This window comes from Xiphophorus hellerii, chromosome 8, assembly GCF_003331165.1.
Source record: "Xiphophorus hellerii strain 12219 chromosome 8, Xiphophorus_hellerii-4.1, whole genome shotgun sequence".
In the NCBI taxonomy this organism is placed as follows: domain Eukaryota; kingdom Metazoa; phylum Chordata; class Actinopteri; order Cyprinodontiformes; family Poeciliidae; genus Xiphophorus; species Xiphophorus hellerii.
This window is the reverse complement of record NC_045679.1, coordinates 11739771-11763196: the sequence shown is the minus strand read 5'-3', so window position 1 is coordinate 11763196 and position 23426 is coordinate 11739771. Positions and strand designations below refer to the sequence as shown.

Sequence of the window (23426 nt, the reverse complement as noted above, 5' to 3'; positions counted from 1 at the left end):
AGCACTGGTTTAGAAAGTTTAATGGGGCGAGTAATTTGAAATTGAAAATGTGTTTTTAATGGTTTTTTTTGTTTGTTTTTTTTTACCCCTCCATGGGGTCTTTTTTGTGGGCTCTAGTGTCCTTTATGTGACAGTGGGCTGACAGGAAACGGGGAAGGAGAGGGGGGAAGACATGCGGCAAATGTCGTCGGGTCCGGGAGTCGAACCCGCGACGGCCGCGTCGAGGACTCAAGGCCTCCTTTTAATGTTATTTTATTGTGTATTTTTTCTTTTGAAGAGATGCTTCAAACAGACTGTTATTCAGTCTTTCAATAGGCATTTTAAAAAAAAAATATCGAGTCAGTTTCTGGATGACAACTTTTCACGTTTTAGACATTGAGATTACATCAAAGCATGTGGCTATAACCTGACAAAAGGCGTTCGATTACTTTAGCAAGGCACTGAACAGTACCTCAGCACATTTGTCACTAGATTCATTGTCTTTCAGTTTTAGCTGTTGCCTGTTTTAAAAAGCAAAATGTGTCTCATGTTTTTTCTTGGTGGAGGCTGTTTCCCTACTAATAAAATGCAGAGCCCTGTGTTTATGCATCACTGTAAGATGACTATATGCTGCATGCAGACTTCCAATTTGGTAGCAGTGTGTTTGACCATATAAATTAAGCTGCGTACTTAACCACCTTTAGTAGCAGAAAGCTCACATAGATGTGAGCGATCGGGGGGGAAAAAATCCTTCTGAAATAATTTGCATGCAAATATTATTAAATGCATGCTGGTTAACATGGTTTATATTCCTGTCACTGAATATTAGCATTGCCCTTCTTGAAGTAACCTTGTTTATTGTTGTTGACATGAAGCACATTTATAATTTGAGTAAACAATGCATTAACCTTCAATGTTTCATACTGCTGAACAAAAAAAAGCAATGCTTAAATATTCTTAACTGCATATCTAATGTTTACTCTTTAGATAAGAAGAATCAAGAACAGGAATGGTTATGAATCTAAATATATTTTACTATGTATTATTAAATGTGGAGAGGAAAACCCATCGGTATGTGCAAAAATTAAGATCATTGTGTAAGGTGGACGAAGAAAGAAACAGTAATTCCCAAAGTCTGTCAAGACAAGCTGGTTTTAGTAACTAGTTCTAAGTCACTGTAATAGATGTAGGATTATAATAATCAGTGGTAAATGTGGTAATAGAAACAGTAAAATGGTGGGTTTGCATCTAAGACCACACAATATCTTTTACACCTTAAATTAGTTTTAAACTCTAAAACAGCTATAAAAGAACCACAATTGTTAAATCCTGCTTCAAATCCAGCTGAACATCTGTGAGGAGAGTTGAAACCTACACCTGTGAGAAAAATGCCAATAAATTTTAGATGGCTGCTGCAGTTTGTTCAAAGAGACGGTCAAAGCTACGAACTGAGAAATCTCATAAAGGGTTTAAAAGGCATTAGCAGAGACTGCATTTATGTGTGCAACAAAATTATGGCTTCGGATAAGGTCCAATAGTCTGTCTTTTATTTGTTCATTCTGACTCTCCTTCATTCATTTTCATTTTTCTCCTTTAGAGAGTCTTCATTTCTCTCTTTCTTTTTTCTGTTTTAACCCATTTTCCTTTTCCTTCAATCTTAGATCCTCCCTCTCTCTCCTCCCTGAACCTTTTCATTTTCTGCCTTCTTCCTTTTGTCTCTCATAATGTCTTCCTCTCCATCACACAGTCATTCCCTTTCTTTTACCATCAACATCTATATTCTTCTCTTTCATCTTTTTTGCCTAACTTTTATTCCTCTTTCTCCTTCCTCCTCTTGTCTTCTCCTTTCCCCACTCTTCTTTTCCTGTATCCTTTCTTACTTTTGTCTTTCCTTTCTACCTTCATTGACTATTTCCTTTATTCTTTCCTCAACTCCTCCCTTATTTCTGACCTTCTTTAATTCCTTTCCTCCTTTCTGCCTTCTTTATTTCATTCCTTTGTTTTTTTTCCATCCTTCATTCCTTCTTCTTTTCCCTCTCTCCTTCCTGGCTTCCTTCCTTCTTCTCCTCCTTAAGCTGAAGAAAAAATATACACAAATTAAAGAAATCTCTGAACCCAACCCTGTTTGTTCAAAGTTTCCTTCCTCTTTTCTTTTTTCATAAGCTGCCTTCATTTAGGTCTTATTTAAAACTATAATATCAGTGTATAAAATCCTCTCCTCTGTATGAGCAAGCCCAAGAGTTAATTATTCATCCCGTCTATCACTGTAGTTTTTGTTAATTAATGAACCTTCAGAGGGCAAGTTCTTTGTCGTTATGTGCCATTTTGTGATCCATTACAATTTTGTATTATTAAGATGTGTACTTAAACATGCTTGCAGTGCAGATATAGCCTTGGTTCCTCAGAGAATATTCTGACTCTAGTAGAGTATCTAATACATTCATGCTAAAAAAAATATAAAAATTAAATTCTGGTGATAATACAAAGACCATCAGACTCACAGAGAAGCAGCTGAGGTACTGATGGCTTTATCATTAGCAGACTGATGCCTCAGTGCTCTGAATCACTTACTAATAGAAGAACATGTTGCAGCTACTACCTAATGTTTAGCCCATTCAACTGAAAGAAACACATTCAGCTTTCTCCAGTCAGTGCAGTTTTACCTTTTTTTGGCCTATGTATTCAAATGACATTTAACTGATTTAGTAAAACAACTTACGATCTTCCAAGCCCTATCACACAGTTGCACACCTGTTTTTCTTTTGTTTGAAGATACACAACTTTCAGTAGATAATGTTCTATTTCTGTTCTCCTGATACTGAAAATATGTAATTTAACCTCCAGTCAAGCCAGACAGCCACAGATTCCTTTTGGACATGATTTAAAATAACAATGTGGGATGAGCATCACAACTCAGACATGCAATATATATATATATATATATATATATATATATATATATATATATATATATATATATATATATATATATATATATATATATATACAGTACAGACCAAAAGTTTGGACACACAGTTGTGTCCAAACTTTTGGTCTGTACTGTATATATGTACACTGTAAATATACACCACAGCTTATGTAAGTTCAACACCAATGTCGCAGCAACGACCCAATAATTACATTGTGCAGCATTATGCAAACACCCTGTTGACATCGTTTGAAGTGGAAGGTCCACCAGGGGAGGTCCTGTGATTTTGTTCTTAAATCAGCTATAATTAATATAGCTTTCAGGTCAAGGAGCTTTCTCAGTGTGAAAAGATTGTTGAATTTTGAGCCCTAGATGATCAAATGATCATTAAGTATAGTAGAAAAAAATTATAAGGGTTACAATTCTGCAAATAAATATAATGTCAACATTCTTATGATGTAGCACATTATATATTTTATGCCTTTCATCTTATTACACACAGATTATATGTAACAGAGGCATAATAACACACATTTATGACAGAATTCTGAATTATGATCATGTTTATCATTGTTGAGAAAATACACAAGATTCATAAGTGTGAACTCATGTAAAAGGCATTTTATATGTGCCAACATACATTGCAGGATAGATACAGTGTGATAATGACTTTATGCTAAGCTAGCATAGAGATATGTATAGCTGCTGATGGAACATGCAAAATGATGTAAGATAATCATGTATAAAATTTAAAAAATCTGTTTTTTGCTTTTCTGACTTGGAAGAGTTTAAAGCTCCACATTGTTAATAAATGATGTTCTTCATGAATTTAGCTTTTTCTCAAAACTGTTGATGCATCAGTTGTGCTAAATGAAGCATATGTTTTTTATTATTATTATTTTAACCCTCTGATGCATAAGTGGGTCCTTTTGGACCCAGTGAGATCATCTTTTTGCAGTATCTTTGTAATGAAAAGTTTTCATCACTTCATATTCCAGGTTTTCCTCAACAAACATGTTATTGATATCATGCAATTAAAAATTTTAATTTACCTTTTACACATTTTAAGAAATAGCATGTTTCATATTACTACTCTATTCTTCCGTAAGTGTGTCCAAAATGACCTGCAGTCATTTCCTATGGAATTTAATGGGAATCTTTGTTTCTTACCAACTGTGACTGTCAGGAACACATTTTTTGTGAACCATACACACTGAGCCCTAAGTCTCACCCCTGAATAATAATATTTCACAAAGCAAGAACTTTTACATATAATTATTATCTTTATTTTTACCTCACAAATGTGTGTGTGTCGATCATCAGTGCTGTGACAGTGTTATTGTCACAAATCAACCTACTAGCCTTCTTTGAAGTTAGCTAACAATAGTTATCTAATCAAGCTAGCTCACATTGCTGCCTGTACTTTATTGTGCATGTGTATTATTTGTGTGTGGGGGTGTGTGTGTAGGGGTGGGTGTGTGTGTGGGGGTGTCTCTGTGTGTGTCTGACACCCTGGATAAAAAAACCCAAAAGAGATTCAGGCAAATCTCATTGAAAATGAGAAGTCTCATGTTCAACAGCGACTTTTTAACAAACAAAATAGCCTCAGCCTACCAAAAAATGAATAGTTATATAAAAATGACAATGTAGCGGAAATAAGAAATATCCTCTCCCCTTTTCTTCACCTAACAACAAGATCATCTGTGGTTTTTCAGGGTTTGTTTTGTTTTGTTGTTGCTGTTCTGTAATTGCTATTGTCAAGTGATTCTTTACAGCCTCACTCTTTTCCCAGTCTGTGTCCCCATTTCATACCAACACATTGCCATTTTATCCCAACCTGCTTCCATTTCATACCTTTGTTCTTTTTTTATCTGCTTGGTTCTTTTGTTAAATATTTTAATGAATTATGACAATAGATGATCATAAAATCCTCAAATCTCAATTAAAATTTTAAACATTTGTAAGTTATTGAAGGTTTTCAATTACACCTTATTTTCATTCCTTGTGGTTCTGATCCTTATTTGGCCTGGATCAACTTGAGAAAATATGGCAGATTATAACATCTTTTTTCAAACTAAACTGATAGAGATTACTGATAGAGATCCCTCCTGGTGTGTGTTTATCAGATTTTCATAACTAGATTTTAGTAAAAAAAGGCTTTAAGTAGATTAAAGAAAATTACTTTGAATCCTCTCCTGTCAAACTGGGTATGAACTGTCCCATGGGTGCAAAGTATTTGTGGCCAGCATGGCAGAAAACTCTGTTTTCATGCTGCATTATTCTTGCTTTCTTTGCACTCTTCAATTACTGTTTTGTTCTTTCAACTTCTTACTCTTAAAATTGCTCTGTCTTTGTCAGACTGGCACAAGATGCTCCAGACAGGTGCACCAGTCACTTTGATGCTGTAGCCCAAATACGAGGAGAGGCTTTCTTCTTTAAAGGTAATTAAAATGGGGGTAGGTTGTGTTTTTCTTTAATATTATTATGATCTATTTTTTTTATAAATATAGCAGATGGAACATACAGTATTTATCTGGTGCAAAATTATATAAAATGAATTAATTTACAGATGAATAGGTTCAGTGTGGTAAGTAATATCAGGTGAAGATGACCAACCAACCCATGTATCGTCCTTATAATGTAGTTCCTATATGCTGTACTTAATAGATGTTGAAATATAATATCCAGAAAAGGTTGATGCTGGAATGTCAACTGGAAGACAAGTGGATTAGGCTTCTTTTATTGCACATAAGAGAAGAATCCTGTGATATATATATAAGTTATATAAGAGAAATGGAAAATGATAGAAAGAATGACAACTGAGGAACACAGTGTACCATTGCTTTACTTTTCATGCTTAACCATTATAAATACTTTTGTTGTTGCAGTGTAATAAGGGAGATGCATGCATACAAGTGCATGTTAGCTTCAGATTCTTCTTAAGATAATGACAAGACAGAAAACAGAATAACAAAGGTCCAAAGACTAAATCCTGCGAGACAGTTCGAGATGGACTTTAATACGATTGGCCTATCAGGGAGTGTAATGAAAGTTTCTGTTTACTTAAGGTAGAGTCAACACAGAGGAAACTCAAACCTGCTTCCTATAAATTATTTTTTCATCTAAAGTGTAGGTTATGAACTTTTCACAGGTAGTTAGAACAGTATCCACAATCAAGAGACTGATACAGACAGCAGCAGGTAACAGTTTCTGGATCTGAGGGGCAACAAGAGAAGGGGTAAAAAGCAAGAATTTATTTATAAAGACTGGAACAAGACTAACAGAGACGCTGAGTCACTGCTCTGGCACGATATGGTAGAAAGAGACCCACAAGACCAGGGCTGATTGGATCAGACTTGCAGGTGAAGCCAATCACTCACACACCAGGATGGTGTCTGAAAATTAAGCAGAAGGGGGAAAAGAGAGAGGGAGAGCAATTTCCCCAGCCATGGGAGCAAGAAACTGGCAGGCATGACTGTAGACCCTTTGCAGCAAATGCCTTCTGGCACAAAGTACTGGGGTTACAGCAATAAAACTCACTAAGGGAAGGGTCGGGGGATCCTTTGGGATGAGCCCATCACTCTTCTGGGCCATAACTCTTCCAATTCACCAAGAATTCAAAGCTGTGTTCAGAAGCTCCGCTGTCTCCCTATGACATTGGGTGATGAGAGAGAGTGGGACACAGGAGACTGAAAGAGACCAATTTGAATTGAGACTCATTAAAGGAGGGATGATTGCAAAGAAAAAAGGCAACTAAAGGCGGAAGGCTCATCTCTAATTAGTATAAGAGAAATGGAAAAGTAGAAAGTGCTAATTTTTGTATTTAACAAGTATTTTGATGTTACTCAGCCTTTTAATAGGATACTGATTAAGTTTCTTGTAAAAAATGTTCATACCCGTTGAACTTTTCCACATTTATGTAGTGTCGCCATGACCATTGATATATTTTGTTAAGATTTTATATGATAGACCAATACACAACAGATTTGTCCAACATTGAAGTAAAATTATTTTTTACTCATGAAAATTGTATAAGTGTGACATACCTTTGTATTCCACCCCTTTCTTTCCACTGACATCTCTAAATAAAAAGCAGCACAAACCATTTTTGAAGAGTCACCTAATTAGTATATAGTGTGTGTACATTGTCTAATATATTCTCAATGTACAATACACGTTGAGGAAAAGTATAAGCATGGTTAGGTTATAAAACAATGTTTCAAGCTTCTCACAGAGCACATTCAATTTGCCATTTTGAAAATGGAAAGAGAATCCCATGACTGCAAATCTACAAAGACATGACCATCTACCTAAACTGACAGGCTGGACAGGGAGGGCATTAATCAGAGAAGTAGCCAAGAGACCCAGGGTAACTATTGAAGAGCTGCAGAGATTCACAGTTCAGCCATGAGAATCTGTTGACAACACGAATATTAGTCTTACACTGCATAAATCTGACCTTTATGGAAGAATGCCAATGAGGAAATCACTGTTCAAAGAAGGTCATAAGAAGAATTTGCATTTTGCTACAAGTCATCCTCAGAGAAAAGAAAGTACTTTTCCTATTTGCAACATATGTTTATCTATAAATTATCAACAAATTTGTGTTGGTCTGTCACAAAAAATCCCAGTACAGTACAACAATATAAATAGAGATTTGTTGGTTTTCTTTGTCCAGAGAACTGTGGTGATATTCTGTGCTGCACAGAGCCCCTTGAACATGACTCTGTAACATCCTGCATGGCAGGATTGGTCCTCCTCTTTAGTTTGACTCTGTTAGCCTGAGGATATGATCATACAAACCCATAAGAAGGTTCAAAAATACCTAAATACTCTGTGAGACAATGTTAGACAGGAACCGCTGTTTTACTAAGAGGTCATCAGTTTCTTTAGCTCGTAAAATATTATGAGCTGTACAATTTATCCCCTGTCAGTGTGGTGTTAAGAAAGAAAAAGATGACATGTACTGTGTAAAGCCACTATTTGCTTTGTATTTGTTTATTATAAGCATAACACTTGCCAAAGTACACTTGACTATATGTTGACTATTTATTCAACCTTATGGCATGTTAAAACCTTTCATCTCAGTTAATAAATGTCAATAATTACAACAGTCAACTTTTACACACTAGATGATAAAGCTCTGGTCTTTGTACATCTTTCAGTTTTATGCAGCTGTTTGATATCTCTTGAATGAGCTTTAGTTCTAAAATGCATTAAAACGGAATATTTAATCCTTTAATCCACAAATCTTTAATTCTGTACTTTATTTGACTTATTCGGTGGCCATCCTGTCCGGTCACCATTCAGTACTGAAAGATATCACATTTGGTTATGTGCTTTGTCAACCTGACTGAATTAATTTTATCTTAGACTGTTTCCCTGCTGAGGTCAAGCAGCGTACTTTAGCATAAAGTTTAGTTTGATAAAAGAAAGGGAGGGGGGACATTTAAAGGGGCCGGTTGTATTTGTATTTCCTTTCTTTCCTTCTATCCCTTGAGTTTTTAGTTAAGCCATTTGTCTTGATTACATAGCACCACAAACTGAGCAGGGAGAATGTATTCTGAATTGCAGCTCCTTATAAACCACTCTCCGATGTTGTGATTGGTCTATTTTCCATCAAGATGAAAGAAGGCAACATCCATCTGTTGTGAGAGATCTGTCCAGTGTCACAATTTCGAAAAAAATATGTGCTTGTCTGGTTGTCTTGAAGATGTTTGAAAAGGTTAAAGGTGTACCTCCTCTGGCTTTTGTTGGATTGCACGAGAAGGAAACAAATAGTGGCAGTATGGAGGAATAAAAAAAGAGCACGGAGAAGATGAAAAGAAAAAGACTAGAGCTGACATGATGGAATGAACAAAGTGCCCCCCAGGGAGTTTGATGGGTGTTATTCCCAGGGATTAGCTAATATACCATTATTATTTTGTAAATAAAAATAACCAAGAAGCAGAAGCAAAAGGGAAGCAAGGTGTGAGTCAAGTAAAATACTGTCATGACAAACTAGAAAGGGCTCTGGAATTCCAAGAACACTGTTAGAATTGGACAAAAAAGGATTTAACTCCACAAGCCCAAATAACAACAATTGAAAACAGGATGACAAAAGCTGTACAACAGGAGAAACATAGATTGAGTAAGGGATTTCTGGATTAGCAGCAGGTGTGCTAATAGCAAAGAGGGGGCTGCTGAATAGTCAAAATCGCTCCATTTGATGCATTTCCTCATAAATTCAGCTAATAATAATTTTGTCACTTGGCGGTGCTCACAAAATACATTCGTTAGATCGAAAAGTATGGGGGAAAAAATCTTAGACGGTGACATAACGGCAGTAATACAGGCAGTAATACATCTTGCCAAGACACACCAGAAAACGAATTGTATCCACATACACATGTTGTATACAAAGTGGATGTACAGTACTTTAAATGTTGTCACACTTAATACAAATAAGTGACAGGACTTTTGCTCCTTCATTTCTTGACATTTAAATCTGGTAAAATTCCCTGTTCAGACACAGAATTGGTAAAATAAACAGTGAGACAGCAGCTTCAATCAGACTCCAACCCTCACCAGTCTTGAACACATTATGAACAAATTCTGCCATCTAAAAAAGGTTACTATATTAAACAGTATTTTCTGCCAAAGTATAAATTTAATCTTTCCAGATAATTGTTAGATTCTTTAAGTTGTTTTTATCCTTTCCAAATTGTATTTGGTAAGGTAAGTAAGGTGTTGCTGGAACACCTTACTTTTTTTGATGATAGCAGCTGAAAGAAATAAAGTACAGCCAGCACTCCATTTGGCAACATTTCACCAAAATAAACACGCCTTTTCTCTTAACAACCTTCTTTGGAGAAGCTCTAACCCAGTCTCTTCTGGTTCCTGAAGGGAAGTACTTTTGGAGGCTAACAAGGGAAAAACACCTGGTGTCTCTCCGTCCTGCTCACATTCATCGCTTCTGGAGGGGCCTTCCTCCCAATTTGGATAGCGTGGATGCTGTTTACGAGAGGCCAGGGGACCACAAAATAGTATTTTTCAAAGGTGAGTTTTTACTCCTGATTCAAAGTTGCTTTTATTTTGATTTGCCTGTCTGTGCGAGAAAAACATTTGTATAGCTTTGCGAATTCTTTCTTTTACTGCAATGTTTGTCCTGAATCCCCAGGTCAAAAGTATTGGTTATTCAAAGACAATAATGTTGAGGAGGGTTACCCACGTCCAATTAGTGACTTCGGCCTACCTGTGGAAGCAGTGGATGCAGCGTTTGTTTGGTTACACAACGACAAAACCTACTTCTTCAAAGATAACTACTACTGGCGCTATGACGACCACTTGCGACACATGGACCTAGGTTTCCCCAAAGATAGCACGCTTTGGAAGGGGCTGCCACTCCAGCTGGACGATGCCATGAGGTGGTCTGATGGTGAGAAGCCACAAACATTCACACTTCATTATTTGATACTTTTATATTAGCTAAAAGAGGGTAACCTATAATATTCTGCATGCTATGCAAACCTGTTCAGTGAATTAGAATGTTATTGGAAAGTATTTTTCAAGCTTTTATGTTAATTATGGTGATTTTTTTGTTTACAGCTAACGATAAAAGCATTGAAGGTTAGAATAATACGCCAAATGATTGCAAAGACCATCTTATTTATGGGTTTAATGAAAAGTATGTTTAATACCTGAGGTTATTTTCAAAATCTGACAAACAAGCCTCATCTGAATGCTATTATGAATTACAGACATGACAATAACAAAGACTTACCCCTTAATAACAATAAGAACCTGCATCCAAGATTTTCTGACCTGTGCTCCACTTTTTCAATTGAAATTAAATTAAATCGTGATTTGAGCCTGATTTATATGAACATACAGAGAAAAACTGAATAACATCCTTAATTTCTGATACTTTACCATTTTTATTATAAAATGTAAGATGTGTTTTTTAACTTTCATTTCTGAAAAGGTTATTTTAGCTGCTGGTGTGTGTGCCTATCATTTTTCAATTTCAACAGGAATCCAACCATTTTGCCATATACTTATTACTTTTTGATAGCACAGGACCAATATAGGCTTTGATTGGATGTTTTTTTTTCTCCATATTTTACCAACAGAGTGTTGATAACCAGGATGTTTGTCCCACATGAGCACATGTTGTTCCCCATTACTTAATGCCCTATGACTAAAGTCTTCTGCTATAATTAACTTTTGGGAAAGGTTTGTTGGAAAAGGTCCCTTTTATGAGGGGCCGTTTAGGACAAAATTTACGTTTTGTCTCTCACACACTACCAAAAACTCTTGCATACTCCAAAAAAGTAGCCACGCACACTCCAAAAAATTACGTTTTGTCTCTCACACACTACCAAAAACTCTCGCATACTCCAAAAAAGTAGCCACGCACACTCCAAAAAATTACGTTTTGTCTCTCACACACTACCAAAAACTCTCGCATACTCCAAAAAAGTAGCCACGCACACTCCAAAAAATTACGTTTTGTCTCTCACACACTACCAAAAACTCTCGCATACTCCAAAAAAGTAGCCTCGCACACTCCAAAAAATTACGTTTTGTCCCTCACACACTACCAAAAACTCACGCATACTCCAAAAAAATAGCCTCGCATACTCAAAAAAATTACGTTTTGTCTCTCACACACTACCAAAAACTCTCGCATACTCAAAAAAATTACATTTTGTCTCTCACACACTACCAAAAACTCACCCCTACTCAAAAAAATAGCCACGCACACTCAAAAATTACTCACGCACATTCAAAAAATACTCAAATTGCGTATACACACACTACTAAAATGTCACACACACACACACACAAACGTTAACTTTCTCGCTCACATACACTGTACTAACAGCTCGCACATTCACAAACGTTAACTTTCTCGCTCACATACACTACTACCAGCTCGCGCACATACACACAAACGTTAACTTTCTCGCTCACATACACTGCTAACAGCTCGCACATTCACAAACGTTAACTTTCTCGCACACATACACTGCTAACAGCTCGCACACACACAGACGTTTATCTCTCACATACACAAGACTAAAGTTGAACACACACACAGTACTAAGACTCGTTTTATGTATGTGTGAGAGCGAGACTTTTTATGAATGTGTGAGAGCGACACTCTTTATGAATGTGTGAGAGCCAGACTCTTTTTGAATGTGTGAGAGCGACACTCTTTTTGAATGTGTGAGAGTTGTCACGGAAGAGGCGGGGCATAATTTTTGGATCAAACTGCGCATGCGTAGATCCTAAACTATAAGTTTCGATTGTTGACTCACTGTATGTTCTATTACTTAGTATATTTGTGCTTTTAAATATATATAGAACGTTTAACTTTCTTGTAGATTAAATGTGCTATAGAAATAAATGAATCTGATTGATTGATTAAAAATAGCAAAATTGCTGTAGTACAATCTGTCCACTGGGTGCCAGTATTACAGGAATTATTAACCGGCGCCAACTAGTGCCGAAGAAGAAAGAGTTTGCTATACCGAACATGGCTAACTCTAATTCGAAACGAGAGAGAATTGGTCAGGCAGCTGCCATTTTAAACACCATTCTATCTTCTCCGGAGGCAACCAGCACTTTGACAGGCGCATTAAACGATTCAACGACTGCCCGCAGTGCTACAATCTGGCACCCAGTGGACAGATTGTACTACAGCAATTTTGCTATTTTTAATCAATCAATCAGATTCATTTATTTCTATAGCACATTTAATCTACAAGAAAGTTAAACGTTCTATATATATTTAAAAGCACAAATATACTAAGTAATAGAACATACAGTGAGTCAACAATCGAAACTTATAGTTTAGGATCTACGCATGCGCAGTTTGATCCAAAAATTATGCCCCGCCTCTTCCGTGACAACTCTCACACATTCAAAAAGAGTGTCGCTCTCACACATTCAAAAAGAGTCTGGCTCTCACACATTCATAAAAAGTCTCGCTCTCACACATACATAAAACGAGTCTTAGTACTGTGTGTGTGTTCAACTTTAGTCTTGTGTATGTGAGAGATAAACGTCTGTGTGTGTGCGAGCTGTTAGCAGTGTATGTGTGCGAGAAAGTTAACGTTTGTGAATGTGCGAGCTGTTAGCAGTGTATGTGAGCGAGAAAGTTAACGTTTGTGTGTATGTGCGCGAGCTGGTAGTAGTGTATGTGAGCGAGAAAGTTAACGTTTGTGTGTATGTGAGCGAGCTGATAGCAGTGTATGTGAGCGAGAAAGTTAACGTTTGTGTGTGTGTGTGACATTTTAGTAGTGTGTGTATACGCAATTTGAGTATTTTTTGAATGTGCGTGAGTAATTTTTGAGTGTGCGTGGCTATTTTTTTGAGTATGCGTGAGTTTTTGGTAGTGTGTGAGAGACAAAATGTAATTTTTTTGAGTATGCGAGAGTTTTTGGTAGTGTGTGAGAGACAAAACGTAATTTTTTTGAGTATGCGAGGCTATTTTTTTGGAGTATGCGTGAGTTTTTGGTAGTGTGTGAGGGACAAAACGTAATTTTTTGGAGTGTGCGAGGCTATTTTTTTGGAGTATGCGAGAGTTTTTGGTAGTGTGTGAGAGACAAAACGTAATTTTTTGGAGTGTGCGTGGCTACTTTTTTGGAGTATGCGAGAGTTTTTGGTAGTGTGTGAGAGACAAAACGTAATTTTTTGGAGTGTGCGTGGCTACTTTTTTGGAGTATGCGAGAGTTTTTGGTAGTGTGTGAGAGACAAAACGTAATTTTTTGGAGTGTGCGTGGCTACTTTTTTGGAGTATGCGAGAGTTTTTGGTAGTGTGTGAGAGACAAAACGTAATTTTTTGGAGTGTGCGTGGCTACTTTTTTGGAGTATGCGAGAGTTTTTGGTAGTGTGTGAGAGACAAAACGTAAATTTTGTCCTAAACGGCCCCTCATACCCTTTGCTGTTTCAAATGATTGAACTATATATTTTTTGACATTGTTTTTATTCCCATAATATGAGGAGTATTTTTAAGATTTAGCAAGTTATGGTACAGTTTAAATATTTGTTTTTCATTTGAGATTGGCATTTCCCAATCCAATACTATGACATAGAATTTGCCCACTTACAGATTTATTCAGGTTTTTGTCACATTTACATGTTTTGGATCATCAAACACTTGTTAATATTAGACAAAGATAACCTAAGTAAATACAAAATACAGCTTTTATTACGGAAAAAATATTCAAACAAACCTGGCCCAATGGTTCTTTGTTTCTTTGTTTTACAGGACTGTCAGTAATTAGAACTGAATATAGCTTGTGAAAAAAAATGTGGGTAATCACAGTTAATTCATAATTTAACAATTGTCTCATACGTGTGACAAACAAAAACAGAAAATCTGTAAATGCAAATACTAAAAATGCTTTTTCAAAGCACAGGAGGACCTAATGAGTTTTAAATATTGCGTCCCGATAAGTAAGAGACGTTGAACTTGCTTTCTAATATGATAGAAATCTTAAACTCTGCCCACGCTTTAGTTGGGAAAACTTCGCAGGAAGTCTAATTGAAATTCAAATTTCCATTCGGAACTCTGTTTAAATAGCTCAATTTGGCTCACAAAGACCCCGTAAAAAACTATGGATGAAATAAAAGGAAGTTTAATGAGGAGTCAGAAACAACACATTTTATTACAAAACAGGATATTAAATGTGGTAGAGATTTTGGCTGCAGTTGCTGGCAGATCAGTTCTTTAGCAATACATCCAGACTCCACTGATTCCTTAACATTTTTAGACTTTTGAAAGCCAGGTGGTCTTTTCTATTCCCCGCATTGTTCCGTATTATTTTATTTATGAGTGCATTCTTGCACAAACAGCAGTTATTGTACAAGCTCTTGGAAAAGAAAATGCGGCCAAGTGCTCCACAACAGAAGCTATAAAGCATGCTGCGGTCTTGGAAAATAAAATATCTGGACTATAAACCTTTTAGAAACTAGCTGCTGAAGTTTAAAGACTGAAAACTTTTTTCAATTACTCTTGGTCAATGTAGCACAAGAGCTTTGGCCTTTCCACCATAAACACAGTAAAAATCTCTGTCAGGTGTCATGAATCCACTAGGTGCCACTGTGAGCTTAGTGGTCCCACAGGGAGCACAGATGTTAAAAAGAAAAAACTCTAAAATGGGGTGACAGGTTCTCCAATCTAATCAAAGGGGTGAGACAGGGAACATTTCTCCAGCCTTAACCTCTGCACACAGTTGAGTCCATCATGATCCACTCTTCCAGATCTATCTTCTGCTGCAACAACAAGGAATAAAGCAAAGCTTGTTTAAGACTGTTTGGATCCCACCGAAGCAAGACTAAAGGATATAAAAGTAACGGCTGATTTTACTTGGTGGCTGCCCACTTGTTTCACTTCAGTTCAGTCCTCAAACTCTTTAGCCCTTTCATCACAATCACAGTTTCCACCCACGCAGGCAAACATCAGTAGAAACACCCTGTTTCTACATTGTGCTGATTAAGCTTAGGTATGGAAATTAGAGGTTCCGTGATTTATATATATATATCCTATATATCCACAAGTCCAAGCTTTTATGCATTGTGTTTGAAGCATTGCTATGAAAATTCATACTTTTAATTTCAGCCCTCATTTGTCCAATTGAATACCATTGTAATTGCACGGTGACATTTATTCTGGCTGAAAATGGCATTAACGCTGCTAAGGTATATAGGTTAATAATTTCTACTTGCATAATAAAACATGACTTTTTTTCTACATTGTAATTTTTTTTCATCTTTATTTACCAAGGTGAGAAAATTGAGAGCTAGTTCTCACTTAAAATCCCAACTTTGGAAGAACCAGCAGTAAAAGCAAATACTACAAACATTCTAAATTATAAGGACAGAGAGAAAATCAAAAAAGCACCAATTCTATACAATACGTAAAAATGAGAAGAAGGTGCATGGATCATTTGCAGTTAATTATTAAAGGTAGTCATAGGGATGTAGGTCCGAAGCTTTAACATGTTTTTGCAAGTCATTCCAGTCATTTAGGGCAACAAACTGAAATGATGAACGACCAATGGTGGTGCAAACCTTTGGAATGGTTCTTGTCATAAAGTTACTGGAGCATGAATTTCTGCAATTTTTTGGAAATAATAAAAAAAACATGCAAAGGTAAAGCTTTAAAGGTTTGTGCTATTTAAGATCTCATCCCAGATATCTCTGTTCCTTTTTGTTCCTTGTCAGTACTTGTAAGTTGTGTTACCTTGCAAAAAGGAAGGGACAGTTTTTCTTGCATATTTATCAGAATTCAATTTCGTTAGAGAGCAAAAGTCAAGAGAGATGGTTAAGGTTTTTTCTCTTTTTTCTTTTTTTGAAGTGCTGATTCTCCCATTCATTATTCCCCAAAGAAGAATCAAGTTGTATTTGACAGGTAGTCTGGCTTTGGCTGTTAGAGCAAAGAGAAAGAGCTACAGTGAGAAGAAAACTTGAAATGATGAAGAGAAATCTGTTCATTGGCCTTAAAAGTCTAAATAAATCTGGAGCAAAATTTTAAAAAATTACAAATCTCACGTAATACTACTAAATTAATACTCTTAAAACCTATTAATACAAATGTTACCCTTACTTCTACATACATCCTTTATATATATTCTGTATAATAAACTCTGTGATCTTAGCTTTCTTTGTTGATAGATGGCTATTGAATAAGGGCAAAATGCATTTTATACAATAGGCTGACTGATTTTAAACTAATTCACTGTCAGATCAGCACATCACACAAATTGCTTAAATTCATTGCCCATTATTTTGACAAGGGCACTGGTAAGTGCTTCACCAGACACACTGTGAATTTGAGAATAACTTCAAACTGTGTGGTGGGTCCATTTGTGAACATCTGATTATCCTTTGGCGATCCAAAACCTCGGTTGTTATCATGCTGATGAAAAGTTTTCTCTGTGTTCGAATCAGCATAAAAACCAGTGAATTCATCAGTCCTGGGATTTATGTAATCTTTGAAGAAATGTAAAAGTGATTGTGGTTTATATGATAAGTGGTTCTCTCAAACAGGGATTTATTTCTCCAAGATTGAGCCTCCAAACATTTCTCCCCACCTGGTTGATGTATTTTGATATATTTCCAACCCAAACATTTATGATTGCACACAACATTGATTCAGAATGCTGCACCGGCTGATTGATCTAATTGCATTGAGCAATTATATTCTAAAGAGTGTCATTGATTAAAAATGCACCTGTCTACAATTCATACAACTAAGTCATATTGATTTAAAATTTAAAAAAAAACATCAGTGTGTATCTGTGTATAACAGCAGTGTCTGGTGTGTTTAGAGCTTAAACTAAACTTTATGGCACAAACAGGCATGTTTGTGTCCTCTTCTGGATGGGATGCATCCGTTGTCTGATTCTGTGGTTCAGGTCAAGCACATGTACTGTTACATCTCTAGAGATTCATGGATTTATAAAAAAAAGAAAATTTAAAAAAAGCTGCAGGCCATTTGCATTTTGTGTTTTTGATTATCAAAAACATCAGCAGGTCGGCATGTTGCCACTCTACAACAATTTTTGTTGAGCTATTGGGTTGAGAAATTCTCCCTCTTGTCTTCAGGAACTCAGCAGCTCCTACAGAGCTGTCATGGTTCTCTCAGCTGCTGCTTTGATTAATTTCTCTTTGCCCAGACTGTCAGTTAAGGTCGACCACCCTGTTTTGGTAAGTCTGGTGTTGTACCATGCTGTCTTCTTGGATAATGAACAGTTGCTTTAAAAGTCAATCCTGCTTCAGCATTCTCCAGAAGTAAAGCCCCGAGCTTTCTGCTGTGCTCTTTGGTCTTCTTGTTTCTGTTTGTTCTCTTGTGTTCTCTATCAAACCTCGGATGCCTTCATAGAAGGAGATGAAATCATACACAGATGAACTCTATTTACTAGCTAGGTCACTTCTGAAGGCAACTGGATTTAATTTACGATATTCAGAACACAAGGTGTTGAATACAAAGTCAAGGACAGTTTCTTTCTGAGTGAGTATTCAGTATAATAACAGATGCAATTACAAATTTGTAAAGAAAATCTTTGAATTATTAAATGATTGAAACCAGCATAAGATACTGTTTCAACTATGGTTATTAAAATCCTCTTTTTTTTTTGTCCCAACTTGTTTAATCTACTTTTCTAGTCTACACAGCTAGTCAAATTTCCTAGCTGTGTGGTTTCATAATATTTTTTGGTGTATGAATACTCATTCAGTCTGCAGCCTATACTTTTACAGCTTGTAGTTGGCCACAGTCAACACTTCATTGTTTTCAGCACTTATCTGCTGTCACCAAGCTGCTGAGCGTTAAAAAATCGAACAAACAAAAAAAATAATAATTTCATTGCGGCATCACAAGTGCTCCCTTTCTGTTTGCGTACAATTAATCACCTTCCTCAAAATGATTATTTTCTGTGAAGTTTCCCGAAAACATATCGTGGAGGGAGTCTGGGAGCCAAATGGATGACAGACGTTCTGTTTACTTCTAAATACCACAAATTGCCTCATAGTTTACTGACAAAGTACTTGACAGTTGTTCAGAAAGGTCATCACCAATCACTGATGGCCCCTTTCGAACATATTTCAGCCTTTTGTGATCTTTTCTTCGCCGAGGCACACATGGTTCACAGATTTTTCTGAGCAAGTGCTCTCTGCAGGGACTGTAGCATTTGCATTTTCCATTTAATAAAAAGCAGCACACGCTAAGTCAAGTGAAGCATAAAGATATTTATTGAAGTAATTTTCACAAAAAACAAAATTTTAATCAAAAATAGCTCTCACATCTCTTATTTTCCTTTTAGATGTGTTGCTGCTTTTAAAAATTTGCTGTTTTTGCAACAGTTCCAAAACTTTTTTTTGTGTGTGTGTTTTTTTTAGCATTTGAAATTGGCAAAGCATTTACAGAAGTCCCTGCTGACTCACCTCCAAGATACTTTACTTCAACCAGATGAGCATATGTGTTGTGTGAGCTGTTGGCAGATTTGATATCTCCTTCACCTCCCTATAACCTTCATCCCATCATCCCTTAATACTCATTTTGTTTCTCATCAAGTACCAGGTTTTAAAGGAGCATGTAAGGGGATGTGTGTTACTGGAGCTCATTATGCAAGGCAAGGGCATGATGTTTACAGGATGCAAGTCTGTATTTCTTCATCAATCTTTGATACAATATCATAATGTACAAAAAAAGGGAAAATGCTTAGACTATGTGGTAGCATCGGAGTTAATAAAAAAAAAAAGTAATAAATTGAATTGATTTTGGATTAAATTGAACTCAGTGTAGTTAGAAATGAATGTGACTTGTTTGTATGACATTGGCTTATTAATAAAATAATAAAAATTTATTGTAATAGTAGATAAGATTTGTGATCCTAACTCTGATGCATATACAAGCATTACTAGTTGTTTAAACAGATATCATGGAAGTAAATATTAATAACAAATCTATTTGGGGTTTTTTTATTAGTACTTTTTTCAGCTGTATTGTTGATAGAATTAACATCCTTTTATTATTATATTTATTTAGTTTGATTTCTAGAGGGAACGTCAAGATGCTAACATTGCTAATTCTCGATCCAAGGAGGTGGTTGTGATCCCAACTTTCTGTTCCACTGATCCAGCGGGTCAGAGTCCTAAGATATTTCTATAAAACATTTTTTTGTGTGCAGATTGAGTCATTTTTGGAGAAAAATGTGACTCAAAAGATGTGATCCATCTGATTTTATTGTTCAAAGACTACCTCAAGCTGTCTTTTTGATTTTTAAGCTTATATCTGTCTTACACTGTTCTTATGCCAACCTTTTGCTCTACAAGTGCTGGAGATAAACCCACATAATTCTTATATTATATTTAGACTCCAGAAAAACAAAAAGTCACGGATCACTTTTTGAAAGTTCATAGACAGTCAGACATAGGTAGCGGAAAATAACTGAGCTTAGATCATTTGTGATTCCAAATACACATAGACAAATTGGTAATGGCCAAACATCTGGACATTGTGATTATTGATAAGCAGCAGAGGACAGCTGTTGTGATGGGACTCTGTAGGTATGGCCATGCTTAATGATGGGAACAGCAGAAAAAAGGAACTGTGGAGAAATGCCAAGAGCTCAGGGAAGAGCTCTGGCAGATAAAGGATGCAGTTGTGCTTTCATACAGTTTAGTCAAGAGATATAAAAGAAACATTCATTTAATTGTGCTAATCTAAAATTTAGAAACTCTGGGACATGTGGACTCAGAGGTTCTCAATGTCATTTTTAATGGTTAAAATATTTCTAGGTTTAAAACAGCATCACTTCTGGAAGTGACAGTGCTCAGATGTAGCTTTGAATCAACTGCTGTGATAATAAAGTTGATGTTCTTCATAAAACATCTCTGAAACATTACCATATTGAAACTTTAAAAAGCTTGCATTAAATTTATGCCACCACACATCAAGGAAAGACACCCAGAGGTGTATGTAGACAACGAACTTGGTGCAACCTAAAACAGCCAACAGAGAACAAATAAAAGAGTTTAAGGATCTAATAACAGGGAGTAAAATGGGGTCTTCGCCTGAAAGGGTTGTAAAGATGGGTGCTGTGATATGAAATATGAATATGTATAAACTTTATAGATGTGCAGTTTAAAATTTATTGATTTAATCATATACATGTGATCATTTGGTGAGAGATAATGTCTCCCTAAAAGTGTCACATCATCATGGTTGTGACATTTTCTTCATCCCTTAGATGCTGGAGAAAGGTTACCCGTTATTACCAGGGATTTATGATAGGTCAAATTTTCAAGTGCTTGCATTGTTGCAGAAACACTTGCATAACAGAGAACACCAAGCATAATGTGTAATTTACTATATATATATATCCACAATGTAAATACATAGAACCAGGTGACCCACTACAGGTGTGCATGGTGTATTTCTCCTAGGGACACTCCGGTCTGTATTTCTCTTGTTTCTATCAGTCCTGGTGATGCTTTTCAGCTGCAAACCTGGCGCTCTAAGTATTTTTTAAACATTAGATTCAGGATATGTGTGATTCACAATAGTGTGTGTAAAGCTTTTTGGGGAAAAATGATGTCTGCTTTGGAACTTTAACTGCTGGAAACATTATTATATTACTTTTTTGTCTGATTTAGTAGTTTGATATGCAGCCAGAAGAAGTCTCTCCCTTCTTCTAAGAGAACTGCACAATGTGGGAGGACCCAAGTTTGAATGCTGGCTGCATAGTCTTTCAGTTTTACTGAAGGGAGCTCTTTATTCTTTTAGATCATTAGACTTTACAAAATGAGCTATTTATTAAAAGGTTCTCAGGAAACTTTTCAAAGTCATCATCACCCTTTGTTTCCTGCAGCAATTCTGAGTTCAGTGGTCTTCCAACATCATCCACTGTACTAAAAGTTAAAAATGTTACTTTGCTTTAAATCAGCTGCTTCAAATGACTGGATTACCTTCAAATCTATGTCATCAAGCTCAGCAGGAGTCTTTTAGTGGACCATCAGTTTCTATTCTATTAAACATGCTGGAAAGTGAACAACGAAGCTCTGTCTAAAAAGTTCTATCACTCCATTCAGCCATGTCTTCCATTGATATATGTCTCTAGATAAGGCAGCTCCTATTAGCCGCTATAACTAATGATATGCAACTGCAGGTGCCATTACTATGCTTTCAGTCATATCGATCAAACCAAACCATCTCACACTGTTCCAATGTGAGATGAGCATGCATCTGTCACAAAAATGAACAAAGCTTCCTTATTTCTTATCCAATATCTACAAAATATGGCTGAGAAAATTGCCAAGGTTTTTATGTGTGAAATATGTATTATACCTAAATGGAAACCTATAAGCAGTTTTGTTTCTGCTTACAGAAAGCAGAAACCAACTGACAGAGACAGTCTCTGTCTGTCAAAATGCAAAAGAGGAAAAAGGAAATATCTCTGATATCAGACAAATAATTTAATTTTACACAACTGCTGCTGAAACTGCTACATTTTACCCTATTTGATGACTGTTATGAATATTATGCCTTTCTTCAAATGAACGAGGCAATTTGTAAAATTTATTGTCACTTATTGAGCTTTTATTAGCCCCAAACCACTGTGTTGGAATGTATTTCTTTGTCAAGTTGGACCAAAAAATTCAGAAGAAATGTACATCCTGATATGAGCTACCACAGATTCACATAAAGTGTGAACAATATGTGGTAGAGAAAGAAGAATCACATTACCATATGCCATAAATATCCTCTTTGCAGATTTATGATCAGTGATCAGTATGAGCTTGAATGCATTGCAATGCGTTGCATTCCAGCTAAGTTTTTACAATGTAAAACCAAAATCTTACATAACTTAGGTCTGTAGCTCTTACCATGCGGAGCCCCACTCTTGACAGTCCAGGCTAATATTAAAATAAATTGGAGTTATTGATCAACAGTATGCTATCAAGAGGAGAAACTCTGCATAGCTGGGTAATTATAAGCATAACAAAGGTGTAAATTTTCAGCTCAAAGCAATTAGTCTGCACCTCTTTCAGCTGTCACCCTCTCTGGAATTCTAAACACATGCCATACAGAGACTGACTTCATTAGCAGTATTCATTAGACCTCCCCGAAACACACACACAGCCATACACATTGCACCATTGTAAGCTGTCTTAAAGAAAGATGAGAATTTATTCCTGCAGATTTGGTGCAAACTCTCCCACCCTTCATAAACCCAGGTCTCTGACCAGCTTGCTCATGCTAATAGCTCATTATGTACACTGAGCTAACAAGCGCATTTCCTTCTTGGGATAATGACCATTTTCCGCTCATTACTTTTGTGATTTTTTTTGCAGTTCTAGGCACAAAATCAGCTCTTTACATTGGTCCCCTTGTAAACTCTCATTTTGGGTCATTTTCTTCCCCTCACCTTTCTGAAAATCTCTCTAATGACATCACTCTGAAATTCCTGCTAATGCATCTACGTGTGCTGAAGTTTTAATGTGGAAACAGCCGCTGTGCTCCATCTCTGCATTAAGGGCAAGGGAAGGGTTGCCTAACAAAAAAAAACAATGTAGTGCATTAATGGAAGGAAATGGATACACAAATAAAAATTTGACGTTTTTTTTGTTTGTTTGTGAACTTCTATTCAACCCCTCTGGTTCTGTGGTAAATTAGTTCTGCAGAAACAATTTGCCACAATTACAGCTGTAGGCCTTTTGAGGATGTTTTTGTCAGGTTTGCTCTTTTTGACCTGGTACTATTGCCTATGCCTCTTTGCAAGGTAGTTCTAGCCAAGTCAGACTGGAACAAGAACATCTGTGCACAAAAAAAAACTTAAGTTACAGATCTCTTGGCTTCCCTGTTCATACTAAAAAAAAAAAAAAAAAACACGGCATGATGGCGCCACCACCATGTATCGCAGTGGGGACTGGGTTCAGAGTGTCAATCTTTCACCAAACATGTTATTTTGTTGACGTGAGCAAATTATTTAAATTCTTTGATATATTTTCTTATAATTTTTTT

The 23426-nt window shown here is 36.3% G+C and overlaps 1 protein-coding gene across 1 annotated transcript in view; it reads left to right on the top strand.

Annotated features, from left to right (window-relative positions):
• mmp17a (matrix metallopeptidase 17a) overlaps window positions 1-23426 on the top strand; it is a 103712-nt gene that overhangs the window by 78236 nt on the left and 2050 nt on the right. The window contains exons 8-10 of the mRNA XM_032570627.1: window positions 5267-5349; window positions 9794-9946; window positions 10068-10325. Of these exons, the coding sequence (XP_032426518.1) occupies window positions 5267-5349; window positions 9794-9946; window positions 10068-10325 (494 nt within the window). The remainder of the gene's footprint in view (window positions 1-5266; window positions 5350-9793; window positions 9947-10067; window positions 10326-23426) is intronic.